This window comes from Clavelina lepadiformis, chromosome 8 (genome assembly GCF_947623445.1).
Source record: "Clavelina lepadiformis chromosome 8, kaClaLepa1.1, whole genome shotgun sequence".
NCBI lineage: Eukaryota > Metazoa > Chordata > Ascidiacea > Aplousobranchia > Clavelinidae > Clavelina > Clavelina lepadiformis.
In genome coordinates this window covers 6,941,456-6,969,021 of record NC_135247.1, presented here as the reverse complement: position 1 = coordinate 6,969,021, position 27,566 = coordinate 6,941,456, and the positions used below count along the sequence as shown (strand labels likewise).

General features: G+C 35.1%; 2 protein-coding genes across 6 annotated transcripts; one reads left to right on the top strand and one right to left on the bottom strand.

The window, feature by feature from the left end:
• Nucleotides 1-793: 793 nt before the first annotated feature.
• Nucleotides 794-7,860, top strand: LOC143468262 (eEF1A lysine and N-terminal methyltransferase-like). The gene is made up of 13 exons (XM_076965363.1): nucleotides 794-1,034; nucleotides 2,038-2,147; nucleotides 2,954-3,055; nucleotides 3,283-3,474; nucleotides 3,754-3,897; nucleotides 4,223-4,337; nucleotides 5,265-5,393; nucleotides 5,477-5,634; nucleotides 5,756-5,945; nucleotides 6,250-6,379; nucleotides 6,567-6,820; nucleotides 6,918-7,052; nucleotides 7,332-7,860. The coding sequence occupies exons 1-13, from the start codon at nucleotides 890-892 to the stop codon at nucleotides 7,625-7,627; spliced, it is 2,100 nt and encodes a 699-aa protein (XP_076821478.1). The 5' UTR covers nucleotides 794-889; the 3' UTR covers nucleotides 7,628-7,860.
• On the bottom strand, nucleotides 7,751-21,756 carry LOC143468261 (uncharacterized). 5 transcript variants are annotated; one of them, XM_076965358.1, is made up of 9 exons: nucleotides 21,680-21,756; nucleotides 21,164-21,260; nucleotides 11,846-11,971; nucleotides 11,581-11,712; nucleotides 11,297-11,477; nucleotides 9,673-11,198; nucleotides 9,320-9,517; nucleotides 9,038-9,170; nucleotides 7,751-8,951 (listed from the first exon to the last, which is right to left on the bottom strand). In XM_076965358.1, exons 2-9 carry the CDS (start codon nucleotides 21,239-21,241, stop codon nucleotides 8,746-8,748), a joined length of 2,580 nt encoding a protein of 859 aa, XP_076821473.1. In that variant the 5' UTR covers nucleotides 21,242-21,260; nucleotides 21,680-21,756; the 3' UTR covers nucleotides 7,751-8,745. The 5 variants fall into 5 exon arrangements, with proteins under 5 accessions (XP_076821473.1, XP_076821474.1, XP_076821475.1 ...); XM_076965359.1 differs by having other exon boundaries at nucleotides 21,164-21,254; nucleotides 21,680-21,745; XM_076965360.1 differs by lacking the exons at nucleotides 21,164-21,260; nucleotides 21,680-21,756 and adding an exon at nucleotides 17,463-17,507.
• Between the last annotated feature and the right edge of the window lie 5,810 nt (nucleotides 21,757-27,566).

Below are 27,566 nucleotides of genomic sequence, written 5' to 3'. Positions count from 1 at the left end.
TCTGACGACGCAAAGAATATCCTTTTCAAACTCACAGTCCAGTCTAAAAATTTTGCGTAGTTATTTTCATATTAATCAACAATTACCTGGAAAAGTGTCATTTGAGAATACTGTGGGCAACCGGATATGTGCAAACGCTTTTAATGGAATTAAAATTCGTGCTGGTATCAAAGTAGGTTACTGTGTAAATTTCCACTAAATATAGAACTGTATTGCATATGCCAGTTTTTCAATAAGGTAGTAAAAGCTTTTTTGCACAAGTTGCATGCTTGTGAATTAGCTGTTTGTATGGCCGAATTCCTTAAATTTAATGGTCTAAATTTTTGTTTCACCATGAAGAATTCACTTGGCTTTGAAGCACAAGTCTAGTTGTAAATATTTATGACCCTTAATGCAAGCTTATTCTGTTTGACAAAACACTCACGCCAAGTTTTTATAAAAAGCTGACTTGAGACAGAAACATCCAGAACCATGGGTGATTGCTTGACCCATCAGAATGTGACTAAATTCTGGCTTAGGATTCGAAACAAAGTTCAGTTTTCGCATTCTCGTCTTAAAATAATTAACTATAAGATTAAGTTTGCGTTATCTTAGATTAATTTACAATCTTTGGAAGCATCATTGGTGTGAAATATTAGCAATTAAATTTGAATTAGTTTGAACTGAAAAGTATAGCACTTTTTGCAGCCCCTTGTAAAATTTCCTGTGTGTTCCCATGCTCAGACCCAAGTCATTCACCTCAGTCTTTCCATGTCTGCAGCATGGTTTGAGTAATATCAATGTTTATTACTTTTTTATATATTGGTACATTAGGTTATTAGTTTTAAGATACTTAAAACCAACAAAATTGAACTAAACTACTGCTGGAGATACGTTAGCACATTTTCATATGGATCTTTTGCCAAAATCCTCTTCAGATTTCCATAAAGCTGAATATTGGGAGGAGTTTTTCACTAAACGCACAAAAGCATTTGAATGGTATGGAAACTATTTTGAACTGAGTGGAATTTTATTGAGATATATCAAACCGAAAGGTATGTACGTTGGCATATATATTTTGAGTAGCTATGTTATGTTTTAATTGTATTGTTCTTAATGAGAGTCAAATAAATTTGCATGTCAGGGAAAGTTGTCATATCATTAATTTGCTCAAATGACTTGCTTTAAGTTAAAATTAGTACTGTTTACACCATACAGTTATATCTCACAACTGAAACTTCGTTATCCATTCCGAGAATATCAAAACCACCCAATTCTTATTGTTTATTCTAAAAAACCCATATTTTTAGCAAGAAAAACTTAAATGATAAATACCTAATTTACGCCTTAGATTTAGAACATAAATAGTAATAACAATATAAAGCAAGTATCAACGGAAATGCAAAAAGTTCAAAGAAGAAAATGCTAAAAGTTTAACAAGTAAATTGATATTTCATGAAATCATACCAGTTGAGAGCATTACATATAAACATTATATGTCTTTGTTTAAATTCCAAGCAAAATTGAAGTTTGAGAGTATCACTGCAAAATATACAGGATAAATCCATTTGTAAATATACCAATCGTGAAATATTTTAAAAAACACCACATAAATATACCCACTGGTAGAACAAGTACGATGCAAGATATGGCAGCGAAAAAAGAAACATGTATAATTCTGTTACTGCATAATTTTGTGTTCTCGGTCAGGTTAACCTATAGGCAACAAAATTGGAATATACAGTATATATAATATCTATAAAAATTAAATGCCAAATATTTACACAGTAAATCTGGGGCACACATGAAACCAATACATAACGACTAATAGATTATGATTAATTTTATCGTACCTATTTTTTTGTTGTTGAGCAACTTATATCACCTATAGTCCTATACAATACGACTATATATAATAAGGCTATATATATTTTTATACAAAATATTCTTTCTATCAAGAAATATCCTCTAAAACAAAAAAATGTTGTTTATGGTGATATGAAAAGGTGTCAGACCTGTATATACTGCAGGCTTTAAAAACAAAAATATGTTTTGCAGATGATATTTTGGTGATTGGTTGTGGAAATTCAGAACTAAGTGAAAAGCTATATGATGGTGGTTTTCTCAAAATATTGAACATAGATATTAGTACAACTGTAATTGATCAGGTAGATGAATTATGCAAAATTCTATTCATGTAGTATCAGTAGGCCTAATTATTAAATTATATGTCATTATAATTTATGTAATTTTTTTCATTTTTGTCTATCACTCAACATTGCCTATCAACGTTGAACACAATATATTTATAACAATACAGTATTTTGAACAATGATTGGTATATAAGAATTGTCATTTTTCAAATATTCATTTAGTATAACGACTGGTTTGTCACATATCGCCCATGACAAAGGAGATCGTTAGTCAATAAACTGTAACTCTGAGTTAGTATAAAGGTTAGTATAATATTTAGTAAGGACTACTTTCCAGTATGGGCATTGATGTTGACATTACAGCAATTGCAGAAAGCAATTACAAAATATTGTAAGTAATGAAATAGTTTGAAAATTTTCAACATTGCCAAGGAAGAGCATAAAGGGAGTCCCTGACCATGCTAAAGATTTCTCACTCAGTAGCATAAGTCTGTGGGTTCAATGTATAATGCAGTCCATTATATGTATATCATACTTTAGTAATTTGAATTGTTTGGATACAAAGTGTAGTGATCTTCATGTGATATATAGTATATTCATTTGGAATTTACTAACTGCAATTTAGTTTTTTTGATTTAACAATACTTTTCATTACACTGTACGACTGACTTTCCATCGTATGAATCGTTTATTGCTCAGTAAAAAATGATGTAGATTGACAATTTGAATTGAATATGGTACTGATACTGAAATCTTCTGTAACTATAATGCAACTTGTTATTGATGCTGTTGTATGTGTTAAACATATTGTCGTGTTGCAGATGAAACAGAAGAATGTAGCACGTAGTGAAATGAAGTGGGAAGTGATGGATGCTGCGCAGCTCAAGTTAGATGATGAAAGTTGCTCAGTGGTGTTAGACAAAGTAAGACATTGTCAATTACAGTAAGGTTTAAAATGCTCATGTAGGGTTTCATTTTTACTAAAGTTTACATGATATGTAAAAATTTCCAATGAAAATAATATTTCACCATTATTATGCAGTATTGAGCATATTAACATCATTTTATGTTGTATTTACAAGTTCTTTACACTTTATAAGAGCTTATCGTTAACATGATATACTGTGAATATATTTTCATGCAATTTCAGGGTACACTTGATGCAATATTAAGTGATTATACGTCAGAGGTGAATGTGACTGCAGGAAAAATGTTTAAAGAAATTGAGCGAGTTCTTCGACTAGGTGGTCGATACATTTGCATCACACTTGCTCAGGATCCACTTGTGTCGACAGTCCTTCAATACTTAAAAGTTACTGATTGGCTGCTTAGAGTTCACAAGGTTGGGTGATTTGCCTCCAATTTGTTGATGATATCATATTAAAATGGTGTGGAAACGGAATGCATTCTGTTTTGTGCAATGCACAACAACATTTAACACCGTAGCCAATCATTTTTTTTAATGATTTGTAGTAATACTTTGGACATGTTTAATTTATTTAAATTTAGAAAAATACCAATGAAAACAAACGAATAAAAGTTAGTGGAACAAATAAATTATATACTGAAATTTCAAGCTTCCTGACATAACTTAAATTATTTTAACATCCATTAAACATAGGTATCTGTGTCATATCATAAAGACTATGACAAAATTCAAATGCCTGTGTTTGCAATCGTTTTGACAAAGTTCAGAAACTTACCAAGAAAGATTTTAGAAGTTTGTCTTGAAGATGCAACTAAGCCAAGCAAACTGGAGTCTGAAGTAAGATTAAAACATTGATGATTTTAATATTGTTAAAAATGTTTGGTTATTATTTGAATTCATTTTTAGCATACTACTTTTACCAAGGTTGTACACCATAAATTGACTTATAGTTACAACAACAGCTCTGCCACAAAGAGACTGGCTTTAACTTTTATAAAAGATAGAAAATTTATTTCGGTATGCAAATAAATAACACAACTTAACAAAAATCAACATTTTGTTGGCGTGGAGCAGTAAAAGACCTAATGGCAATGGTACCATTAATGGTAATAGATGGGTAATAGTACCATTACCATTTTCTTGTAAATACATTGTTTTACAGGAACAAGTTCTTGAATTTATAAAAACTCAGCAAAACTATGCAATTGTACGCAATGAACTTGCCCATGGATATATCAAAAATCTTGGTCTTCCATCAGTAGAATTGCACTCTTCCGGTAACCACTTAAAAGTTTAATTTTTTCTGCTTTGAGTGTTATGCATTTTAGACTTTTGACATTTTACAATATTTTGGACTGGACATAAAAATTTTGATTGAAAAAAAGTTTTGATCCTTTATGATATTTTGCAGTATAGTGCAATTGAAAACAAAGGTTGTCTATAGTGTATATATTGTGTATATTTCATACGAACTATAGATAATGTCTTATTCCATTATGCGGCAAACAACACCTTGTTCAGGTAATAATGCAATCAACAACAAAGGAAACATAAATTGTGGTCATTACTGAGTTTTAAGATATGCAAAGATCTCACAAAATTTGATTTTAACAGTCTGAACCTTTTCAAGATCATATCTTATTTTACAAAATAAACATTGGTTAACATGATAATCTGTAAAGCTTCATGTTGGTTTTACATATTTACCTTTTCCTGTGATATTTTCACTTCTCATAAAATATGAGAACAGAGTACAGTGTACTCCGTTACTTCACATTTCTTGGCTGGCCTAGTTAAATGACTAATTATGCCCATTTATTTTGTAATGAAGTTACATGTTTGAAGGTTAGTTCTTGGGTTTCGTGAAGTAACAACTCTTAAGGGTTATTTAGACAGCATGTTAGTTGAGCTATTTGCTAAAATCCATTAATATTATTGTGGTCATATTTCAGACTGACGGCTAAAATGAGTTGCTGCCATGAGAACCACAAGATACTATTAGAAATATGTTCTAAGATTTCCTAAAACTTGCCCTTTAAATGGCATTGGAAATGACTAAAACAAGTTGTTGATTTCTGAAAATCTGATGCATGGACCTTGGTTGTTAAAGGACCGCATTGAACATCATGACATTGAAGATAACAGTGTCATTATGCAATCTGCTATCGTGTTTCATTTTGCAATGTTTTTTCTGATAATTTTAGACAACATCATCATTCCTCGATACAAGATAAACATTGTTGACTTGGAAACTTATAACCCTTTGCTGAAATATGGTGTATTTATTATACCACAAGGTCGTGAATCCGAATGGCTTTTTTCATCACCAAAAGGTAGAATGAATAAAAACTTTGTCCAAACTTAATCATTCTGCGAAAATTTATTTGTGAAAAACTTAGTTTTGTACCTTTTCTAGGACGACTTGAGGTGGCCAAAAATGCGCAGTTTAAGCGATTGGCAATAGTCGCATTAAGCAGGGACCATGTGTATGAAGGTGGGATGCAGCAAATACAAAAAGAGCTCTCTTTAAAAGTAATGGAACTTGCACCGGCGTCACTGGATGATAATTATAAGGTAAAAATCAAATTCAAGCAGCCAGTCTTTGAACATTTTTGGGCCAGCTTTACTTCTTAAACATTTAGCTTGTTGTTGTTTGAAGTGGTTTAGCTTGTAATTTCATTTCTAATTTCTTCAGGTACCATTTTTGTCAATTGGTGGAGATGATATTGGTGAAAGGCATGTTAGATATCGTGGTGAGAGTGAGTTCACTGGGCCGTTTGTGATTGAAGACTATGTCGGAAGTGAAGGTGTCTGGTACCGACAACTGTTGTTTTCATCTGCAATCGTGCAAAGTGTAGTCAGGCTAACAAGAAAGACTTCTCAAAGTACATTTCAGTAGTTTGGTAGAATTTTCTATTGTAATAGTTATGAGGTGGCGTAGAAAATGCCATAAACAAGTTTTGGTAACCAAGGCTCAAAAGTCGTGCAAAGAATTTCTTCAGTTTGAGGACAAATATTCTGATATTATGTTAAATACACATTAGTATCACGTTTTGTTTTGTTGCATATTTTTTGGTGATATTACTTTGTCCAGAGATGCATAAAAGTTAAGAATTAGTGAAGTACCAATCGATAAGTACAATAAACAATACTGAAGAATAATTGTAATCAATTTTAATACAAATACAGAGAAAACCAATAAAAAGCAAAAGCAAAAGCTTTCAAAGACAAAAACTGACTTTGAAAATCTCACACCGGACCCTTCTTATCTTACATCTCAGTACCTTCAAATTATGGTGGCAGGATATACCGGGATCTTGTAAGTGATCTTGTCTGAATGATTGCTACTGACAAAAAATTTAACAATACAGGATAACAATAAGAAACATATTGTAAACAACAAAATTCCCTAAACTCCAGTTATTCGTATTGGAAAGTTAGGTCAACTGAGCCTTTTGGCTTGTTTGTTGTTTATTTGATAATTAGGCACAATGGCTTTCATACAGGGATTCAATGCATGATTCGTTTCGTGTCCTCATCCTGGGCCTTGGAGGTGGATCCCTTGCCTTTCACACACTTCACTTTTTCCCCAACAGTCATGTGACTGCAGTTGAACTTGATGGAGCTGTAGCTGATGTCTGCAGAAATTGGTTTGGAGTGTCGGAAGAAACTTTCAAATCACGTTTGGATATTTGCATTGAAGACGGTGTTAGTTTTGTAGAAAACATGGTCAAAAAGATGGAAGTAGCAGATGAGAAATGTAAATTAAAATTCACGTCGTTAAAATTTAAGTGTAGGTCTCTCAGTATGAGTATGGTGTTTTTAGTTATGGCTAGATGGCGTTACTTTGTTTTTAGCTGATGGATATCTGTTTGATATTGTTGTAATCGATGTTGATTCTAAAGATGATACTAAGAGTCTAAGAGCACCCCCAGCAGAATTTATTACCGAGGAGGCATTTGAAAATATCAAATGCATCGTCAAACCAAGAGGTAGGTTTGTGAAGCTTTGACATGTGTAATAAAAATTTTGGTTGTAGCCGGAATTGAAAGTTAATAGGCAGTTTCTTGCGCAAATGTGACATGATTTGGCAGCGTGTCGGTGTATAGTTGATCCATGTTTATCAAACGTTGTGGAACTACTTAATGAAATCAAACAACGGAAATGCTACCTGACCACGCAGTTTTTCTGAATTCTGAGGCATCTGTTAACGTCATCAAACTAACTTTGTTTATTTATGATACACTTAATTAACTCTATGTCTCCTTCAGGAGCGCTTATGGTGAATGTTCTCTGTCGTGACCAAAAAACGAAGATGAACTTATTCGCTGACATACAGAAAACGTTTCCACTTGTCTACACTCGGGACTGTGAAAGCGATGTAAATACGGTAGCTTTCTGTTACAAAAACGATGGTGCAGAAGATTCTAACGAAGAGCTACTTCAGTGGCACTCGAAGGCTCAATTGTGGGAGGCAGAGTGGAAAAGATCCAACCCAGACAATTACGAACTAGTTTTGTGTGATTTTCTTGAAAATGTTTTAAAATTTCGGGAGCCAGTAAATTGAACCTAAAAAAGCAAATTTTGGTCGATACGGTGCAAACGCATATACATTACTCCTACTGCTTATCTGAATTTGCAACTATCACTGCAATATTTATTCAATTTAGTAAGTTGCCAAAGAAGTTCGTCTGCTTGCTTGTGTAAACTCAACCTAGCATTTTATTCAATGCATTGTCTAATAAGCGTTAGCCGTCAAGACTAAATTGCACACGTAAATACAAAGTAAAAATACAGTAACGGATGCTTCTCATAAGCGAGATGTATACGTTGTTATATAAAACTACTATTGTAACGCAAGGTCAGTAACACATCTTTACGAAGTAAAACTTATATCAAACAGCATAATACAAGTTAATGAAATAATCTCGCACAATCCGTTTAGAACTAAAGAAACTGATAATATTTTATGCCAAGTTGTGAGTGTTACAAAAAAAGGATGCCGCCACATTAATTATGCTATATAGTTGATACATGATTCAGTAACAGCGTACAGAAAAAATAATTATAAACAAAATGCCGTTCATCAATTTCTCACTCAAAAACGTAACTATTATTTGCGCATAACAAAAAATTCGAAATAAGTGCAAATGAGAAACTTTTAAAGAATTACATTGTGAACACTTCACTGGGCACTTGGTAGATGTTACGTTAACATACATCTAAACGTTACTAAGTTATCCGTCACACGTAAAATATACCAAACAAAATAAAAATGGGACAATCAGCATGGTGAAAAACGTAGCTTTTACGAGAGTTCCACCAGAACGTACTGACACATAAAACAGCGCTCACAAACGGGATGTTTAGAACTGGTAGTAACAAAAGCATCTACTGTATTATGTCAAGTCAGCAAATATATAGCGTAACATATTTAAGAACAGCAACTTATTTTGTCTAAATTGATTTTAAATGCATACAGAAAACAACTCAATCACAGTTAATGAAATAACAGACCAGTAATTATTATTTAAACAAGTTAAAATGAGCATATCTTTATCGTCAAGCAACAACACGATGCAGGTTACTAAACTAACCGTTACAGTTTTTGCTGGCACAGATGACTAAATTCTTGTAGATTTATTCAACTTAGCATAACATCAATATATATTGCACTTGTTCAGTTTAGAAAAGTAGATCATTGGAAGAGGAAAAACTAAATGAAGTAGCATCGCCATCTGCAAGTGGTTTGGCATCCGTTGATGAAATTTTTTCCTCTATTGGAGCAGGTGCTGAAATTGTTGATAGATCATCTTCATCATTATCTTCTATGTCGAGATTTCCTTTCTTTCCAAGAAGGTATTTTGGTGTATAACTGGTCTTCGCATCTTCTGCAATAAAAGTAAGCTTTTAAAGCCCAGCCTTTGGTGCATTAAGTTATTAATTATCATATAATATAAGATTTATATAATCTTACTCATACTGCTTGGTTTATTATGCAGGGATGCCATTTTCTGGTTCAAGCTAAGTTCATTTACTTCATTCAGCAAGGACCGTTCGGATGGATATTGGAAAACGGTTTCAAGACGACCATCTTGAAATCTAACATGCTTTGTTGAATTTAAATGATATAAATTATATTGTGATAAGTCATCCAAATGTGGATTAAAAACATAATAAAGGGCAAGGAAATTGTTGTGAAAACAAAATACATAATTACATACATTGTACTTTCCTTCAGTAGTTTTGTAAAACTTACATTATTTTTGGGTATCTTGTTTGGCTTTGCAAGGTTACTGTGATCAAGCTTAACGTATCCTCCAATAACTTTTATTTGATCCACTGTTAACTTCCGCTTTCCCTTTGACTGTGCATTGTCATCTGATGGCGAAGGGGCACTTCCGGCACGAGTTTTGGGCGTTATTACCATCGTATTGCCTACAGATTGAACTGTGCCCTGTTGTGTATAAATTGTAAAAATATGGTATTTCAATGAAGGTGATATGTGACACAACAAAAAATTTGCACAGAAAAATGATATTCAAATTTTATGCAAGTTATTTTGTGTAACATCAAAAAAATTCATCAGGCACAAACTTAGTAAAAGTTTACCTTGGAGGCTGAAGTGGGAGTTGTTGTGGCAGATCTAGCACTCGACTTAAATTTGCTGGGATCAATAACAAAGCTTTTTCCACCAAAACTGTTGGTGGTAACCGTGCCTGGTTTTTTAAATTTTGGTCCAAACAAAGATTGTATCGTGTCACCTGAAGATGAATCTCGATTTGTTTGAACAGTTGCTTTGCTACTTTTCACAAAAAGAGACCTGGACTTTGCTTTGCCATCAGTTTCAGCAACAGCAGAATTAACTCCTCTGTCAACAGTTTTTGATTGCACTGCTGTCTTTGGCAGTGATCGGACTTTTGTAGATAGATCTTCAGACAAAGGCATATTCTCTTGTATGACAACAGTTTTGATGCCAGAGTTTGGAACGGAATCTTTAACTTTTTTCTCTTCTTTATCCTTGGCTATTACGTCATCAATTGATGATGCGGGCACAGTACTTGTTTTATTGATGCTTTTAGTCCCACTTTTGTAGCTTGCATGATCAACAGAAGAGATAACGGTATCTTTTGGAGGAGGAATATTTGTAGCAAAGTCATCAATGTTGGAAATATTTTTCACCACTTTTACGTCTTTGGCTGCAACCTTTTGCTTTTGCTTTGATGGCGCAGGTGTTTGTGTAACTGGAGTGGCTTTCGATTTTAACTTTGGTACTATCATGATTGTTTTAGATTCTTTCATTATTTCATTTGCCGCAATGGCTGCTTTGCTTTTCAAAAGGGAAGGATCCATGGATGTTCGGCCAAGATCTATTATCCTGCACTCATCTTTGCTCTGGATGATGTCTTGGGATTTTTGATGGGTCACCATAGGTGATTTCTCATGTGGAAGGGACTTGATTGTACTTGCAGGGATATGTGCTTTGGTGTAATTAATTTGCCGTCGTTTCGGAACTTGTGGGATATTTTCTTTATTAGAAGCTGGGGGAACATTATTTGAATTAGCTGGTGATCGAGGCCCTCTGATATGTGGACTTTTTACTGAATGCAATTCGGGCGAAATTAGTGCAGCTGATTTAATTACTTCTGAAGTCTTCACAATGTATGGATTGTTATTCTGTTCTACTTTCACTTGGTTTTCCAAGTTCCCAGAGTGCAGCGTAATGACCTCTTTGTTGAAATCCTGAGATGGTTCAAAGGAATGTAGCTTGGGCAAAATTGCCTTCTCAGTAATCACAGTGTCAAATGTATTAAACTCCTTACGCCCAGGAGCGTGCAGCGAAGATGTATCAATTGACGCTGATTTCACGGGTCCTCTTAGTTTCCTTGGTGACAGCACAGGTGGAGTGACTTTCCGTATGCCGGTTGGAGAGGTTACCTTGTGATACGGAGTTACAAAATTTTCAATGGAGTCTTTTCGTGACCTGAATCCTCGTGGTGTTGTTAAATCGACAGATTCCTTTCTTTCTATTTTGTTTAAAGTAACAGAAGTATCACTTGGGTATGTAAATGTCCTTGGAAGAGATGGGTTGGATGGTGTCAGTGCTGATCCGTCTTCCTGCACCCCGTTCATGAAAACTATAGAAGGTTTGTGGAATTATTATTCACATGCAAACGGACAGGTCATGACGCATGGTGCAAGATTTAAGCAAGACTGCTTGAAATAAACTAAATACCTGGGCTGAACATATCATTAGCGCTCTTTGCTCTCTTGTATATGGCAGGAAATGTAGTAGGCTTGGATGCAGTTTCTATTTTTTTATCATTTCTAAATTTATCCTTTAACCTGCTCACAATCCCTGCGCTGGGTAGTTCAACATCCTTCACTTCGGAATTCTTCTTTGTATCAGTAAAAACCTTAAACACAAAATATAAAATCTCAATTGCGTGCAGGTGAACAATAAAAAATAAATTATTAATGCCAAGCAGACCATTGTTTTTTTACTGCAAGTACACGTACCTCGTCAGCTGCATCATTCTCAATAATCACAATATCATCAGTTCGAATGACGTGAAGGCCATGCTCACTGATAGCTTTTCCTGTGGACATTTTTCTTTTATACTCTTGTCGAACAAACACGTTTTCGGATACCTTGATAAAAATAATACAACTAACATTTAAAAAACTCGTACTGTGAATGTAGCACACATTACATGTTTGCCAGTATTAAATTAACTATTTAGCATATTCGTCTCTTTGAAACGATTTCTTTAATAAAACAAACCTTTAAAATATGTTCATCCACAACCGCTTTCTCTCCTTCACCTTTTGCTTCTGAAGCCAACTTTTGCTTCACTGCTTCAGCTTTGGCGTGTAACTTTTTTAACAAATCTTTTTTCCATTCAGGAATCTAGAAAAAAATATCAATTATGTGTAAAGGACAGGTAGTCAGTATTTGCACTAAAGCCAGCTACAGACTACATGTAATTTAATTGGAGGACGTGTTTTATATCAGTAACGAAAGTAACAGAATAATATCATCACCAGACAAAGTTCAAAATGGTTTGAATAATTCCATCAAAGCAATAAGTTCTTGTATCTTTTACATATTTAACTAATTACACCGTTGGTCTTATTCCATTTGGTGATGGTCTCATTTCAATATTTTGGATTTTTCCCGTTCTCGGTTTGATCTTATTCAAACTTTGATGAAATTAATATGGGCGCCCTATAATTAAATGGCAAGACCAACAAAATCGATCTTGCAAAGCTTTTACCAATTTCACTCACAGTCCCAAATATTTGCTAGAGCACCAGTACACCACATAATTATGTGCAAAGCAGAGACAACGCTTTGCTTTGCGACGTCGTTTGCCACCAACTGCTTCTCTTATTTGATCATAAAAGTCATTTACGCTGTTCAACCATGGCGATGTGGCCATGATATATATTGTCTGACAAAAACTGCGCAGCTGTTCTATTAACGTTTAGACTGACATTTTATAGCAGCGTATTTTCTGCAAGCTTCTCTATTCAGACGCATCCTGCCCGGTTTTCGCCTGGATTGTAAGAGGTGCGGCCAGTACCAGCAGTCTGTAACATACGACCGTGTTTCTAAAATCTAAACTAATAAAACATCCATTCACACCATAGCAAGGAGGATACCACTTCAAATAAAATTATACACAACCAACGTAGCTATGAGTCAGCGTTGAGGATGACTTGAGCGAACTGGCTTACTAAACTGGAAAAGATAGCAATACGTCTGTCTTACGCATCTTCACAAAACAGACTCATTTGGCTCATTGCTATAAAGTATAAATGACGCGATTAGAATTTTTCTATTTATAAACAAAATATGGGCCTTGATACAACTGAATTATGCTTAATTGCGCAGCATTTTCAATACATTTACCGATAAAATCGCAATTTTTACGTCAACAGGCAGTGTCATAAGAATATCTTACACAGCTACAATTTTAACAATAAATCAGCCGGGCATCGGTAAAAATTAACCAATCCATAGTATTCCAACAACCAACAAACAGGTTTCAGGAAATGGTTTATTTTATCTTTCTTCCAAGAAGTGCCGGTATGGCGCTGTAGCTGACCCGCAAAAACCATAGCGAAGTAACTTATTCTCATTTGCATAAAACAATTACTTTCACATCATATTATAAAATCGTTTTAGCTCTATACCATACTTTTCTACAGATAATACCATGGTTACAGTTCAGCAAAGATACCTAAAGATCTTTCTGCAAGGTTAACTCCCCATTTTCTGCCCTACCGACTTCACGCTTGAGCAACCATGTCGCATTTTAGAAATGGCTTATTGCGTTTCTAACATTGAAGAAACACAATCTTAAGTTCTAATTTACATCTGGGCAGTTGTACTTGCACTCTACTAAGAAGTCCAGAGCTTATCTCGTATACGTACATTGAAAAGGGGTGATTGACGCGCCCGGTCATAAATTAAAGATGAGTGCACATAGATTTCTCCGCATTTTCTCCTTGGTGATTTCTTGAGCTGTCTGGAAGTTACTGGGCTGTTTCAAAATCTAAAACTGCCTTTTTACAGATAAATCGATATTCGCTGTCAAGCTGTTCCGTTTTCCGACAATCTCGTTAGTCTTCGGGATAAGATTAACACACAGCAACGTAATCTTAACGTGTGACAAAATGTACGAGTTTAAACAAACATATAGACGGTTAGTCGCCAAAACCCGTTTAATGTGTAAAATGTTTAGCATTTCGCTGCCCACCCTGAACAAAATTACTTCGACCGTCAACCTAACTAAATATTGAATCATTGTATTTGGTTAAGCATAAACTTATAGTCGCATTTTGTGAAAAGCAATGATGTACAGAAGACAAGACAATATACGCACTGCAAATATTTACATACTGGTGGAGTACGATCCGAATGAAGTTCAGATACATTTTGAAATATTTCCAGCTTCCTTCACTGTCAAATGAACAAATGTAGTCAAACCGAAGAAGAAAGAACAATCCGGCGAAAGAGATTAAATTTTGCCAACCGTTGTTTGCCAAACACAGGCCACAAACACACACTTTAACTTAACTTTGGAAGGCGTTTAGTTTCCCCATCCAGTAAAACTGACCAGTAACTAAAAAATTTTGTAACCAGACTTTCTGTAGCTCCATATCCCTGTTGACATTAGGGTCTAAAAATGTGACAATCTAAAGCCAGATATAGATCACCACAAATCTCCCTTTCACCTAATGCATTTCTTTCGATTCAATTTAAAATGGATACGTGAAAACGAATAAATTACGGGGAATGTACAATCGTACACTGATTATATTATCTTATCAAAGTAAACATTGCATGATTTTATCACATAACTACAACGCAAACTAACACTTTCGATTTTGAACGAACGTTTGTTTATTCAAGGACGTCTGTTTTATTTTTAAGAGCCTTTTATAAACAATAGTGGATAATTAATAGATAGGAGGACATTCGAATTAACTTAAATTGCGTTCTTGAGCCTAAAACCGAGTAATTAGTAGTCTAAACTCAAACCATTTCCCTTACTACAGATCTACAAATTTATTTGGATAGCAAAAAAAGCATTTCATCGTCTGTAATCAATTTACACCAGTCACAAACTGCACAGCGTTTGAAGCTAAAAGGTCGTGCTGTGCTGGCCAACAGGAACGTACTTCCATGATTACAACGTATCATACAAAGATACACAAGCAGTTTCATTTCAAATGTGTTTAATGAATCATTTCCTTTTTTCAATAAAGTTGAAACATAAATACTCTTTGCAGATCTTAGTGGTTCATGGCTTAACTAAGCCACCACTAAAATTACCCACAGTTGGCCGATATGGATCTGGAACCTGGGATTCATCTTATAATATCACTAAATTATTTGAAGCAGCTGAAATCGCAAACCGTGACAGCCTTGACAAAATTTAGTGGACAACTAACTGACACTGAACTACTGTGTTCGACTGCGCCAACTGCTGACAATCGATGCATAATGATATGTTGATTGTATTTCACGTTCAGGTGAAAAGCTTTAAACTTCATGCTCAGAGACTGTGTAGCTTCCTGTTTCAATTAGTTTGCGTGCTACTGAAAGGCTGCAGATTGTGTGTTTGCAGCTGAAAACCGTATCAGGTCTCCTTGAGAGAAAAACAATTGCATGACGAAGGCTAGCATAGGTTGAATAGTTGCGGATCTGAGTTGGACGCCCACATGACCTACACAGCCCACTCAAAACATCATGATCTACCTAACGCATTTGTTAGTCAGCCATATACAGTATAAATTTAAATGCTTCTACATTCAGTAAACAACGTCGATCGAAATGAATTTCTTGTCAAATTATATTTCCGGTACGTACCTCGGCAAGCATTCACCATTCTCCCAATATGCACCAACTGGAACTTAACGAATACAGCACTCGCCAATGCTTTTCTTTATGTAAACTTTAAAATGAAACTAGAGCATAAAACAAGCAAAAAATATCCGTTTCGGTTTCCATTAACGTTAATAACACACGCACATGACACTGCAACCGGCTCATATGTCGGGATGAAACTAGGAAATGTAAATCCCAAAACAAGGAAACAAAAACCATCACTTTTGTGCTGACATAAACAACTTGAATCAATATGGAGATAAATTTCTTTTTTCTATCTATAGCCTAGACGGGACCTTCAAAATCCAGTATTGCGATCTTTAAATTGATGAAATTCTACACCTACCGTCATAGACATTCAGTCCCATGGGATACAGAAATGTATTTCGCCTTAGCACCACACGGCAGGCTTTTAAGCATAAACCAGGAGCCGCGACGCTATTAAATGTTGGCTGTTAGTGTTTCACCAGATAAAATCATATGTTCAAAGCTATTTTTCATGGTTGCCTGTTAACCTAACTTATATGTTGTAACATAGTAACTTACTAAACTAAACCTAAATCTTTCTTCTAAGCTAAATTTAACTTCAACTAAGCCACAAGTAGCTTAAATCGACTTTTTGCATGCCTATTCTCCTAACCTAACCACCTATCTTTAACTATAGGATGCGTGACCCACTTCAGGCGAAATAGTCTCTATGTGAAATGTTTTTAGACCTATTTCGATTTATGTGAAGTTTAGTATTGTCATATCTCACAAACATAACATTTAAAAAAAACATTTTGTTTTTTTAATTTTAAGGCAAATCACGGGGCTTATTAAAATTTCTAGTTGTACACAAAATCACATTCTATTTTCATGAAGTCATAACCATCGGAGAGCGAAAGAAAGGCGTCGACAACAAGCAAAGCAATAGCCCTAAAAACCTTTGACACTTTATAATCAATGCGAAATATATTCAGTCATGCTTTGGTTAGAATCACTGAGTAGCTGGAAAACGACAGCACAGAGCAGTGATGGTAACCAGTGTTTCTGCTCATATTATGAGAAAGTAAACGTCCGTTCTTTGTGTGCGAGGTATTAGTATAAGACGTAATCTAATTTTTATTTCAATTACATTGTTAATAATGAATCAGGGCATATTGACGTAAATTAAAGGCGATGGGATGTAGCTGCCAGAAAAACATAACCGTTAAAGAAAATTGTTACATCTGTAAATCTTTTAGGATTAGACGTCCTTGTTTAACCCATACTGTACAATAGTATAAGATAAAATGAGCAGGTAGTCAGACATTCTCAAGGGAACGCGGTTATAAACCGCATGAAAGTCGCCCAAGCAAAATAAAAAGCACCTTCCAAATCAAAATGTGTGACTGTGACAGAAAACATACTTTAACCAAAACCGAACAGGAATTATGCACCGATGATCAAACCCATTTCGATCCACTACAGCCCGCAGCTACCAACATGTTTAATCGCTCATAAACTTAAAAGGGTTTTTAAAATAATAACGTGCCCTAAGGTTCAGTAGATTGCTTACAATTGTAACGGTCACTAATGTTAAGGTAAAACCCTCACTAAAAGAAGGGAATGCTCCCAAATTTCACACTATTTTAAGCTCAAGTCAGCGCAAATGTCGCGTCGATGGGAGAGCTAGGCTCTTTATCACTTGGGACATCAATAATAATACTGTAGTTACTTTGTAATGCTGTGTACCATTAGGGCACAAAAGCGCTGCGAAATTTTCTTATTAAATTGCAAATGTCGTCCCTGCTGAGTTTTGAGGAATAAATTTAGCAACAAAGGCGTCCGGTAAATATCACTTGGCACAATGAATAACGGTCTCGGTTGAAAACAATTGTAATGAACAAAAACAGGAAGCTACTGAGATAAACAAATGCAACACGTCGCGGAATGCTTTCTATAAGTACATACCATGTTTTCCCCCCGATGTGACTCACAAAACTCTCACGTAGAAATAACAACGCATGAAAAAACTTACCTTAACCGATTTCTTGCTGAGACTATCCATAGTTATATGCTGTTGAAACAATATCGCACATATAATAACAACAGTCACGTTAGTAAATAAACGCTTCAAAACAAAGAACTAGTTTACCGTGAGCATATTTTCCGTTGTGTATAGCCTTTTTCATTCGTGATGAGTTAAATGATATTTAAGGGAGATCACGTAACCCACACAAAATAGTGAAATTCTAAATATTACAAACATCAATCACCATAATTTTTTATCCAACGCCGTGCCTCTTTCTCTAAACATTGCATAATGGCCGTAGTAGTTCGTGGGAAGATTGCAGGCGATTTCTTGTTAATTAGTTGAGTTAAAAGCTTCGTAATCGTAGGCCATAAAAAACTTTTTTCGGGGGGGCTTTGAACTCCGTCTTTAATCGACCCGAAAGTAAACATTGTCGTAAAGATTGTATAACTGGTGTCGCTTTGCCAATATGTACGGAAAAATTAAGTACAAAAATAAAGACAGCAGTTTTTATGATGTAACTTTAGCTACCATCAACTAAACCGCGCAAGGTATGCATTGTACCATTAGTACATATAATGAACGCATACCTTGAATGGAATTATATGCCACAAACATAAAGCAACTTTTCGCTGAAAACAAACATACAACAAAAGACACTATCTGTGTTAATACGCACTTAGCGCCACCTAGCGATGCTAAAATAGCAACAAAAGTACATTGACACGTATCTCGCAGAGGAGAAAAGCGAAAAAAACAGCGCTAAAGAGCAATCGACTTGTATAACTAAGAGAAAAAAATTTTATGAACATTTTGCGAAATTGTTCAGAATACCTAGTTCGTCTTTAAGAATATTCAATGTACAAGAAATAAGGATAGTTCATAGGTCAGAGTTGTGACAACTGTGTCTGTATTATCTTCAGTTTGGCGAATGTAATCTGATATCGGACAAATCCCGCTAAATCAATACCGGCAACATGTAACTTGATTTTATTATTGAAACTTAATAGCACAAGTTATGCACAGCAAAAGATCTCTGCTTCTCTGGTATATGCACGCTCGAAATTTGGCCAAGAAAAATTCAACACAGTGAAAACTTTGTCGCCGTTGTTTCACAAAAGAGTAGTAATAACTACCCACTCATATCTGTTGGGCAAAATAAACGCAGGGAAAATTACTAATAAGCAGCTCAAAAATAACCTTGGCTGACGTCAGTCAGGCACTGAATCAATGCAGTTTGTTCCTCAAAACAAACCTGAGCGTTAATATTCACCATGGAATGATCCTGAAAAGGATAAAAATGGATAATACGATTAACTGACGGGGTACCAAATAGTTTAACAGAAAATATTACCAAAATCCTAACCTTGAATTTTCAGATTACATCGAATAGAAACTTCTAAGCTATTAGTGGGACGTTAACAGGACGAAGCTTACCGGTAATGCCTTGACAAATTATTACCTTGGCCGAATTAGATGACGACCAACTGAAACTTAATAACAGGTCACCTAGTAAAGTAGAAATATGCGGATGAGATGGCCCCGCACATAACCTGCAGTTTGCCAAATCAAACAAAACAATCTCCGAGCCAAAAATCCAAAAAATAAACAAAGAAGTGCGCTGCCCATCGCTAATAAAACCAAAACGGTTAATTTAAAACAAATTGATTAAAAGCATTTATAAACCCAGATCCACAGATGACTCGTGCAAAAAAACAACGAAAGCAAACGTTTTTGTCAATTTTTTATAAACTTTCAGTCGACCATCAAATGATTACTGGCAAAGCAAAGAGCGATATGAGAACAACTAAAATATATTTCAGTCCTTCTCAAAATCAGCTTGAGGCTTTTCGACAATGAACATGCAATGTTCTTTGCAACGCGGTATTCACATTGCCGTCCAAGATCGGCGGATAAGGCACCAACCTGAATCGGATCAATTGCCACGACAAAAATATTAACATTGAAAATAAACGAAATGCAGAATTAGTCGGACAAAAGTCGATTGAAAGGTATCGCCCAAGCTAAATAGAACTCTTGAAAACCAATCGCCTGAAATCCTGAATGCTGCAACTTAAAGAAGTTTTAAAAACATGCGTTGTTCCGTTATACATTATAGCTAATATCACAAAACACGTCAGCATGGAGAGAACGGATTATGACGGACGTATACGTTCGATGGCACGTTGTTTAATGTCGATTTTAATTCAAGGTGGATGCGCCGTTTCAGACCTTGATAAAAATTCAAAACTAAACACACGAAATGTTGTGTTTAAGGCTTTGTCACACGAATCTGGACAAGCATATTGAAAGGTTACTGCGATGACGCGGTGTCGCGACAAACTGAAGCACTTCACCAAAAGCATATGAAGAGCTGTTGGTAGCTTCGTAATTAACTACTTAACATACAGGAAGTGCACTTTTGTACGGTTTAGATACGTTATGTGCTAGACAACAAAACGGAGGTTCCAAAATCATTACATGAGAGCGAAATATGCTCAAGCGCAAAAAAGTTATTTCGCTGTTGCGTCACGTGATAGACTCAAAATGGTGCGAAATTTTAATCGTGCCAAACGGGTAATAAAATTTGTGCAGCTGTTGAGTTGTGCTTATTGACGCAGACTGTACATTGACCAATGTAACTTAGGTCCCCAAGGTAGGATCATTTCACTACAATGGTACAAATTAACGGCGGTTGCGCTTCAACTTCGAAATCTATTTTTTGATTAAATTTAATTTAAAGCCTCCTTTTGAGAACAATGGGTTAAAAGTTTACATAAAACTTTATACAGATCATACATGATGTACTTTATTGATTTTTATGTGGTAGAGCTGGCATTATTGGCTCAACAAACATTACGTCAACCAATAGTGACGCCTATTTACTTTCAAATCCTTAAATATTTGATGCTATGAAATTTACTAGGAACAGTTTTAACTCCATGAATAATTTACAAAATACAGTTCCCTACAGACTGCATGCAAACAACATACTACAGCACGAAGCATAATTAGATTTTCTACACTTACATAATGATCATTTATAACACTGTTTTAAACATGTGATGGGATAATATTATAAACAATGCTCCTGCCCCACATTAAACGAAAGGCGAACACATTTTAATTACTTTATGGCACTATAACCCATAAGGAATATTTTACAGGTATGTATGATTGTATGTCATATCATGTCATACTGCTACATACAGTATAACTATAAACTACCTACACCTTTATTACACAAATTTATAGACAACAAACTAGTTGAAAAAAGATACGAACAAAAAATGTTAATGAAACCTCACGAATTGTGTGTCATTGCAGGTAAATTTGTTTATAATTTGCTAACACTGCAGGAATACAATACATATGAAATAATACCAATAGGCCTTAGTTCAATTGGTGCCCATCAGTTGTTACTATGGTTTATCGCGTTTGGTTTTTCATTACTTGTATGAAATGAAACCTGTTTGACAAGTTCAGGTGATGATATAAGCAGAGTCAAAATTATCATCATACCAGTTCAGATAAGATTGTGAATCAAAACGTTTATAAAGTTAAAGACTATAGGTTATGCAGACCAAGCCTAGTAAATTGAATGATTACACAACTAGTCATACAAAGAATCATTTATTTCACATGGTATTAGCAAGCATAAGCCATTAGATACATTAAATTTGACATGTAACATACAAACATATTACCATTTCAGTTTTTATTTTGTCAGATCTTTTTCTCTCCAATATTTCGGCCTTCCACGATGGCATGGTTGATTCTAACATCTTTAAACTTCCTCTGTAACTGTCAATCCATGTTAAAAAACAAGTATATATAAGCAGTTTATACCAAAACTAAAATATTTTAGTAGGTAACCATGATTTGCTTGATAATTTAATTAATCACAAATGACCATACTTTTCATTTTCACTTCACTTTAAAACAGATGTATTGCAATTGTCGAGTAATCAGTGTTGATAAAGAAAATCACAGAACTCATTTTAATTTAATCATATACATATAGTACCAATTACTTCGATAAAGAAGATATCACTTTAATAAATAATTTACGCAACTTCCACAAACAAAACAAATGTTCATAAAACCTTCAAGCTATGTTTAATGTAAGCGTTTGTTTTTCATTTAAAACTACCTATAATATGATCAACTTAATTCTAATACAATAGCATGCATAAGAATTATAATTTGCAAGTTCAACTTACCGTACTATAAGCCCACTTCCAAAGCAAACATCAATGGGACAATTTAAAAAAAACCTTTAAACTAAGCAGTGAAGTTTCTGGTGACAAATACATATAATTAACCTTCATGCCGAATAAAAAATGATAGCCTACTCTAGTGACCTTACAAAATTATGCATGCAAGTGCAAGAAATAGGCAGATTGTACTTCTTAATTTACACAAAGTTCTGCATTCGTACTCGTACTTGTATTATGGCCATTTCACACCATTTTAACCAAATTAAATTTTGAAATTTAAAGTTATAACTAGGCAGAAAAATGATTGCTTAAAGACATGTCCATTTCCATGTATGGGGTCAGGAATCTTGGGGTTTTCAACAAGTTTCAAAAATTAGTACCGTCTAGTGTTTAGATGTCCGAAAGGAACAGGCTCACTAACTGTTCAATTTATAAGTAAAATGTGGAGCACAATGCTAAAAATAGGTGGTTAAATTTGCGATCTAAAAAGGATGAACAAATCCTCATTTACTTAAATAAAGTTAACTTGAAGCGATGTTAATCAAATTATCCACATATTAAATAGCTTTCAGTTCAGCTTAGCTGAGTGTTTGGTTTCTTCTATTATTTTGTCTGGATAAAATAAATAATTACACTTGGTTTCAAGTGAGGATGTTTTTTGGTAAAACAATGATAGCCCATTGGTTTTCACCTGGTCATTAGTAGTTATGAACAATGTATAGTTTCTTTTTCAATCCTTATTAACTTTGTCATTTTGCTACAAATGAATTCGGTATCTCTCATATTCGAGAAATTGATTAGGGCCTCCTAGAAAAATACCAATTGGAAGTGTAGTCCACAATTTGTCTCAGTTATCTCATATATTATATACAACTTCCAAGCTTCATTCATAATACATTTCTAGTTTCAAAGTTATTTGCGATCATAGTTGGATAGGTAATTTATAGGCAGCAGTAATGGTAATGTCGTACAAATGTACAAAATGTGTGGTGATGTCACTGATGTACAAAATATGTGGCAAGTCAACACAATATGCCTGTAATGCAAATATGCAACATAAGTAGACAATTCAAATAAACAACACTATAATCTACAAATAATTTGCCTTTAAATGTCAGAGTGAGAACATTTGTTTTAGCTTTTTTGAATAATTACAACTTTTCAAGACAGTTGATGTACAAAAAATGTAGAGACATCGTTGACGTATAAATAATGAGGAATAATATCCTTTAGAGACAGTCAATGGACCAATGATTATTATTAGCCAATGCTAATAATTACTAACCAGAGTGGAAAGTGTGGCACCTCCACACAGGAGATTCATCAACACGCATGTCGAATATTTTACTTATGATGCCGATTTATAATAAATAAATCAACAAGGAAAAACTGGTTGTTTGGACACCAATATATTATAAATAAACAAAGAACTGAGGTTTCATTGCACGCCATCACGTCAAAATTTGCGTCTTTGCATGCACGATTTTTTGTCCAAAAACTGCCGTACTTTTAAATTGATTTAATTAACATAGCATTTCCACAATCAGCACATTTTGTACATAACATTACCAACCTTACATACCAACATTTTCTGCACTGAAGTATCCTGGTAATAGCGCTTGAGCCCCGGTTACCGAGCTATGACACTTGCTCCTTTATGCAAGTTTCGATTGTCAGAAAGTTTTATTTGTTTTTTCTATGGTATTGTTGTAAATTAGAACTATCCACCAGATCCACTGAACAGGAGCAAGTGTCGTTAATGTCTTGCCAAAGGGCATTACAATACAGACCCGGAGTCGCAATTATTGCGAGTCCAAAACTCGAACCATTCGGCTACCAAGCATGGGTTCATGATCATGGGTTAAAACGGGATGTCAAATTGAATAGGTTAAAAAATGCAGGCTAAAGTATTCAGGATAATTTTTTATCCCTTTAAGATTTCAACTATAGAGTTTCTGTTCTAAAGTTTCAAAAAAAAACGCAGCTGTTATAAGGTATCTGTATAGATATAAATCTGTATAGATGTAAATAGTATGCACATGCAGCCCTAGGCCCTACTGGAAAGTTTGCTTTCAGTACGCCGGTTAAATGCGCTAGTAAATGTAATGCCAAAATTTGTGCAACGCCAACGTAATACTTATAACATAGGGGTCTAGTATCGGACTAGACCCCAACATAGAGTATAGGGCAAACGTCATTTTTCTGGCGCAGAAGCCAACTTCTGACGCCAGATTTCTCCATAACATAAACATTCCAGTAGAGATGTACAGTATCCGCAAATTGGTCGTAAGTTTCTAAAATATATTGTCTGTTTTTCAAACCTGACGTTTGAACATTTTGCTATGGACCATACGATCTACTCATGACACCTGGTTTGGTAACAAGTCAATCATCGCAACCAAGCGTATTATTTTCAGCAACGCTTAATCTAGCATAGGCCTATATACCCTGCAAGCTTGCTTTTTACAGTACCGAAAGTAGACACGCATACCGGTATTTGAACTTCTGATTTCGATTTGATATATATTCTTTAGGCCCTAAAGTTTAGGGTATTCGAAATTATTTAATTTACATTAATTCGATACTTCATAATATTCACATAGGAGCACTCAAAATTAAAATAAATTCAGCAGACCTAGACCGCCTATAGTCTTATCTTTGTTTAATAATGACTTTGCTTGGAACACTTCGCAGCAGTATAAGTCAGTAAGTAGGCCACTGTTGTAGTGACTTCAGTTACCTTACCAACATCAGATCTGATCATAGGCCCATCACAAACTTTTTCTGCAAAAAGGCTTTATGTGTGCGTTTTTCGATAATTTTTTGGAGTTTAAAAAAAACAGAGCATCAAGTTGAAAAGTTCCTGATGTTAATAAATTTTAATTAATTTAATATTTTTTTTTAAATAAGTTTGCAACTTGACATAACTAAAAATATTTTATGATGTTGCTTTCACAAACTTCCTGTTATGGTAATTTCCCTACCACGATGCTGAAGTTTCAGATTTTGTGCAGTAGAAGCTAAGCTATTATGACGTAATCGTCACAGTGATTTCTTTAATTAAATGATGATGCCCGTATTTGGCTGGAAATTTTTGTCGTTATGTAAACTTACATTTACCCTTTGGACAAGTTGTGCTCAGTACTGGTTTTACAACGTTTATTTTTGCTATAAACGCAATCTCATCGACATATATAAAACGTCATCAGTCACCACACTTCACCGTTCATCTCGTTCAGCTACTATAGGAATGACAAAAATCGTCAGAGCCGGCATGTAACAGTGACCGATATTACTGTAATACGTCCAGCAGTAGCGTAGTAGCCTACACATTTCTATTCGTTACATTGGAAAGGCTTCAGAACTTAATAATTGAAAGTAAGTTAAACACATATCTCTAGTGCAGAAAGGTTAACATTTTGAAGTAAAAAATCTTCAAACTCCATCAAGAGTTTCAACTGCCTTAAGTTTAAACATATGTGCAGTGCACAGGTTCAGTGTGTTAGGTGTATAGTGCAGCCTATACGGTATAGTAGGTGTGCTCTGGTAGGAAGTCTCATCCAAAGTCATTATATTAACCTACTTAAGCATTCAACCTACATTTATCTACTTCAGCAGAAAAATATTCTGGAGTGGATTGTATAACTAATAGTCATAAAGTTTACTATTCAGGTTTGCTGGACCTAGTTTAACCTGTAAGTCTAATATAGTCATAGTTTAATCTCACCTTCGCTAACTCCCAACTGCTATTTCGCACGGTTCTGACAGGCTGTATTTGTGTCCATGTGTTGAAAATTCCAAGATATAATCTAAAATGTGACCTTAACCGCATGCGAAAATAAGGTGAATGTGGTCATTTTCTAAGTTTTTTTATGCATGTTGATTGCTGCGTAGCCTATAGCCAAACGGGTGCCGTGTTTCACATTTCCTAACCTGAACTGGAGATACTAGCTTGGTATACTGCCCTTTGCCAAGATGCCATCGACAAACATGCTCCTTTGATCAACTAAGTTGTTGCCATTAGATCTTTACATCATACTTTACAAAGGTTTGCGGGATGTCATAAATTTGAGGAGAAAACTTCAACGACTTTGACACAGAACCGGTCTAGCGGTTCACAAAGCGGTGCAGGCTACAAGGATCAATTCAGGGTTTTTGGTAAATTAATTAAGTAACAAATTCAACAAAATGTCGTTGTGACCACGCGCAGTCATAGTTGTTTAATTGCGCGGTTTCCTTTAACCCTATTTTCACTAGTGGTGGCTTCTCCTGCACACAGTCACAGCAAAACGTGGCGTACAGTTGCATTGTTTGCTGTAGAAACTTGAAATTTGGTGACTTTTCCTAAAAAATGTTCAGCTATCTGTCCACGTTTGTTTTATAAAGTTGGATTTTGTAATTTTTGAGATATTGTCATATTTTCATAATTTTGTTCTCTCTCCGCATTGAAGCGTATCGTTTTCGTTTACTCATTTACGCACCACTAACTCGACTAACTATTCTCTTGCGTTCTCTTCTCGCAGTCAGCTGGTTTTCCGCACAGCGGGGGCGCGGCGTAACAAGAAAAATTTCTAGAAATGAATCACTTTTAGAAATACAGTGAGACCTCGTTAATCCGGACCACTTCGTTTCGTCAAAAAATGTCGGTTTAGCGGGGTTTCCGGATTATCGGAAAGTAAAAAATCAATCAATTTTGCAAATGCAGCACCGTGTACAAAACGCAGTATGCACCTTACTCCAATTCTAAGTACCGACTTTCTGGCTGGACAGCAACTAAAATAAAATTATATTTTTTGTATGATCCGACCCAGTGTCGAACCCCAGAACCACCGTATTAAAGACGAATGCTCTCCAAGTGACGAACATTCGGCCGCAAATCGGTTTGACAACCGCTCTTGCATGGCGAAGCATTCCGGCGGGACCAGCAGTCTTGAACTTTCTTTGACCTGTTTCCAATCTTTGCGCAATGCGATATCAAAAGCTGATAGCACGATTGAGTTGCAGTAGTATGTCTTCAATAGATTGCCGCACTCAACCGATGTAATGTACGTATTTTTTTGCGACCGCGGAAGCGTTGTTTGTTACTGTTGATGAACAATTTATTTTTTCGTTTCTAAAATACTGTACAGTATTTCATAGTATGACTAAAAAGCTGTGCGGCTAAAATTTTTTACAAAGCGCAATGCTGTACAGTACTGTACTTTTGAATCAATAAAGACCGCAACGTTATTATGCGTAGATAATCGGCTATTGTTTCGTCAACTAACTACCCAGTGTACATAGTGTATTAGGACAATCGTGAATCATTTTCGCTTAAATGTTAATAATCCGGTTTATCGAATTTTATTGCTATTGATTTAGCACATTTGTTCCAAAACTTTTGTGTCGGAGTCGGACAGCGGGGTTTCCGGATTAAAGGGGTAAAATGCATAGGAAGAAATCCGTTCCCGGCAGTTTTGTGTCGGATAGCGGGGATTCCGGTTGTTCGGGGTTCGGATTAACGAGGTCCCACTGTACTTAATTTACACTAAATACACTTTCTTTAGTTTTACAATTATGATGTATACTGCGTTCAAAATAACAAATAATGCTAAAATGGATTTAACAGAAATTTCCGCCACTTAGTAGCTATAACGTACATGGCATAGACCATATCGACATAAAACAAAAGCAACACACAACGACTAAAAAGCAGGTAAGCACTAGTAAATTATGAGTTTTGACAAACGAAAATTTATGGAATCAGTACGTGTGGTGTAGCGCAACTTAATTGAGAGCTAATAAACGAATCTACATAGACCATGTTAGATCAACCAAAGTGCAACATTAGTTTCGCAAACAGGTGCTACGATGTCAACATATTCAACAGTTAAAAACAATATTTTAAGGG